Consider the following 3,651-nt stretch of genomic DNA (forward strand, 5'->3'; position numbering starts at 1 on the left):
GATAGGCTATTGTAAACTATGCATTTGAATTTCATGTGCTCAATAACTCAGCCATATTCACTGTTTTTTATGTTTTACTTGTTAAGTTACTTAGGAAGCGTGCGCACTTGGAAGGGTTAACCAATTGTGCTCTCTCTCTCTCTCTCTCTCTCTCTCTCTCTCTCTCTCCCTTTTCCCTCTCTCGTCTGTCTTTCGCTGCGCCGCTGAGTGCGTTGGTAGAGATCCCCCCTGGTTGGGTCCCTTTTGCAGTAGTTGGGAGTTGTAGCGACTGAGCGAAAGAGAGGGAGCGCGCCAGAGAAAACCCCGAACAAACAGAAGTAGTGTCATTAAGTGAATTTTGTGACACCATCCGCCGCGGCTTTACCAGACCGACACAATATATCCACCGGATCACTGTTTTACCGACAGCCAAGCCCACTTCGTGTCCAGCTCGAGAGCCTCAGAACGCGGTCGTGTCAGCGGGCATGAGCTAACCCCAGACATGGAAACCAAACCTTTCTTGTCATTGGGTAAGTTTCGTCTGACTGGGAAAACTGTTTGCTGATTTATTATTCTGAGATTTAAGATCAAAGTGCTGATTGCCGGACTACTCATTAAAAACACAGATATAGCCAAGAACATCTGTCTCGTAAAAGACGGACAGAAAAATGCAGCTTCATATGCGGTCTTGCCTACTGCATTTTTGCAGCGACACCGATTATTACGTTTTTATTCTTTTAGGATATGCTAAAATACTTATCACACATTATGCATGTCGATTTTTTTTGTCAGTTCACTACCTTTATTATCTGGACTAAACAACTCACCGTCCACCGGGTCTTATATAATTGTTTGGTCAAAACAAAAGTTGAGCGTCGGGCAGACTTGCCCATAAGCGCACATACACCGCCGTCTGCCGCTGCGTTATCCGAGCTGATGACACGATTGGTTTGATTACCAACTGACATTTCATTCTCCGATACTTTCCCTCTCGCTGTGTGTACAAGCCTATTGCGAATTCAGCGGCGATTATCTATTTGATCGCGGAATGCACAATTCGCTATCATATCAATAACACCATCGTCGGGTAGATTACTGCACGTGGGTTTCAAATATATTTTCCCGAATTACTTTTTAAATGCACATCCTCTTACATTTGCATGCAGACTTAAAATATCTCATTTCGATATCCCTGTCCGAAAGCACTCAAATCCATCGAAGGGCACAATCTGTTCGATTAATTCCAAAGATTCTAGCCAGGCTACTACTGCGAATATTATGTTAACCCTTTCAGGGACATACTTTGAGTATTGCAGTGCAATAGACTGTAGGATTCAAACAAAGATAATACAAATGTGAGATATCTCCGTAAAGGTCTAAATAAAGATTGCGAAATACTCCTGCAACAACTGCTTGGCACTGGTAAATACAATTACGAACCCACATGTTAATAACAGTATTTCGTGAACGATGTGATAGCCGACATTCGTTCCAGTTTGATCACTCTTAAAATCTGACTTTTGATTGTTTAGAGATTGAAAGGACCCCAGCACTAAAGTGAAATTGCTGTGTTGCGCCAACTTCAGCAAACTTTTTTTTTATCCGTCTTACGGCGAGGCTGTCTGACAAAGCGCTTTTTCAGCACGAAAAACATACAGTCGTATAGTTTAGGCTACTTTTTTGGTCAAAATCTTATTTGTCCTCTCCGTGGACACGTTTGACTTGGCAAAGGTATTTAATAATAATTCTACATGGAACGCAAATAGATAGGCTCTTTACTCAGTTTTTCTTTAAGGTGTGGTTTTTAGCACACACTCAGATTGCAATTCCTATGTGTCCAAAAGACAGCATAGTTTTGAAGAGGTTTCCGCTTTAATGTAACCCATAGAGTACATTAAGAATTGGTTCATTAGTGCGTAAAGCCTGCGTAGATAGATGGACCCGTGGATGTACACAATGGACTTTCAAATACGATGAAGCCGTTCTGAGTCGTCTATATGCTAAGCCTTGCTCCTAGGTTGGAGAAGCATATAGCCTACTCTTCTTCTCGCTGCTTGCCTAAGGCCCACGCTTAGGCTCACTGTAGCACATTGAGTCATATATTCAATAGTGTATTATCTTAATTAGATTTTCTGACGGCAAACATTAAACTAATAGCCTTGTTTAATGATCCGTTTGTTTGCCTCTGCAACTGACCTTTAATTGCTGGCTCATTCTGTTTACCTATCATAAAATCTATTCAGACAATAATGATCATATTTATGTCCTTGCTGCCTACAGCTATATTAGCAACAGTGGTCCCAGGTGCAGTAATAATTTTGCTCAAAGTAAATCTAAACCTAAATACAGTATAAATAATAGGGCTTGTTTACCTTTTATTCCTAAATGGTTAGGCCTACTATTTTTAAAATTCTGAACTGACACATGAAAGTAAAGTTGTGTAAAAAACAGCAAAGAACAGAAAAAGTGTAAGATGAAGTGCATGTGTGAGAGAGAAAAAGAGCCAGTGAGAGAATGAATGCTTGGCAAAAGAGGATTTTGCCTGCGGTGGGCCTGCACACTTGTCTCATGACTAGGGTATGTAAACTCGCATTAATTCAGCAGGTTGAGTTCTGATATGGGCGGCATTACACACATACACACAAAACACACACACACACACACACACACATACCACCACCACCACCACCACCACAACAACAACATCAACTGCTCTTTACCTAATAGTGCACAGATGCTGTATTGTTGGTTTTCGTGTTTGTTTTCATCTTTACCTTCAGTGTGCTAAAGCGTAAGAACATTATATAAGTGTGCGTGCATATATATATGTGTGTGTGTGTGTGTGTGTGCGTGCCTGCGTGCACTTGTGGACATGTGATCGCATGCCCTTTAATGTAGCCTGAGTTGACACCTCATCAAAGCCCCATGATGAACAATTATCAGATACATGTTCCTTTGCTGCTGAATCTGTGTGTGTGTATGTGTGTGTGTGTGAGGGCATCAGTGCATGTCTATGAGCATCAGTGTGTGTTTGTGTGACTTACAGGACATAGTGGTGCTTAAAAGTCCCTTCTTCCTCCGGTGTGTATAGAGGTCATTATCGCACTATGTTAGAGGTCATTATTGCACTATGTTACCGTATCAGAGGCCTGGGCAGTTTAACACTCCGAGGCCGGTCCACTCCTCATCTTCACTTTCTCACTTACTGCCCGACCCTGCTTGCTTGCTTGCCTGCCTGGTAATTGGCTGTTGCATAGACACCGCTTGCTTGAAACGGTGTAGATGTTCTCCACTAACGGCTCTCCCTGTAATTAAAGCGACAAGCGCCGCTTTTGAAATTCCATCGGTGTCGGCCCCCTTTCAAACATCGGCGGCAACATTTTTCAAGTGGAGATCAATGATCGGTGGCTTAGTGATGTCTTTTCTTTCACTTGCTCTCTCTCTTTCTCTCTCTCTCTAACTCTCTCTCTTTCACACTCTTTTTATCTATGTCTCCCAGGTCCCATGTCTGTTTCTCTCTCTTTTTCTCCCTCCTTATTACTTTGTGTGTGCATATTCGTTTCAAGGGCATATTTATTTATCCAGTTACATATGTATTTATTTGTTTTACGTACACTAAAGCATACGGCTTCTAAATTGAAGCATTGACCCAAATTCTGCAGCATTGCTTGG

The 3,651-nt window shown here is 41.9% G+C and overlaps 1 protein-coding gene across 2 annotated transcripts in view; it reads left to right on the top strand.

The window, feature by feature from the left end:
• The first annotated feature begins 270 nt into the window (after nucleotides 1-270).
• Nucleotides 271-3,651, top strand: part of rxraa (retinoid X receptor, alpha a) — a 133,096-nt gene continuing 129,715 nt past the window's right edge. For both annotated transcript variants that reach the window (XM_076284654.1, XM_076284655.1), the window contains exon 1: nucleotides 271-509. In XM_076284654.1, the coding sequence (XP_076140769.1) occupies nucleotides 482-509 (28 nt within the window). In that variant the 5' untranslated portion in view covers nucleotides 271-481. The remainder of the gene's footprint in view (nucleotides 510-3,651) is intronic.

Source organism: Alosa pseudoharengus, unplaced genomic scaffold (assembly GCF_046254945.1).
Source record: "Alosa pseudoharengus isolate Yale_2024_CS ecotype anadromous, Long Island Sound unplaced genomic scaffold, YU_APseudo_1.1 YU_APseudo_1.1_scf_14, whole genome shotgun sequence".
Classification (NCBI taxonomy): domain Eukaryota; kingdom Metazoa; phylum Chordata; class Actinopteri; order Clupeiformes; family Clupeidae; genus Alosa; species Alosa pseudoharengus.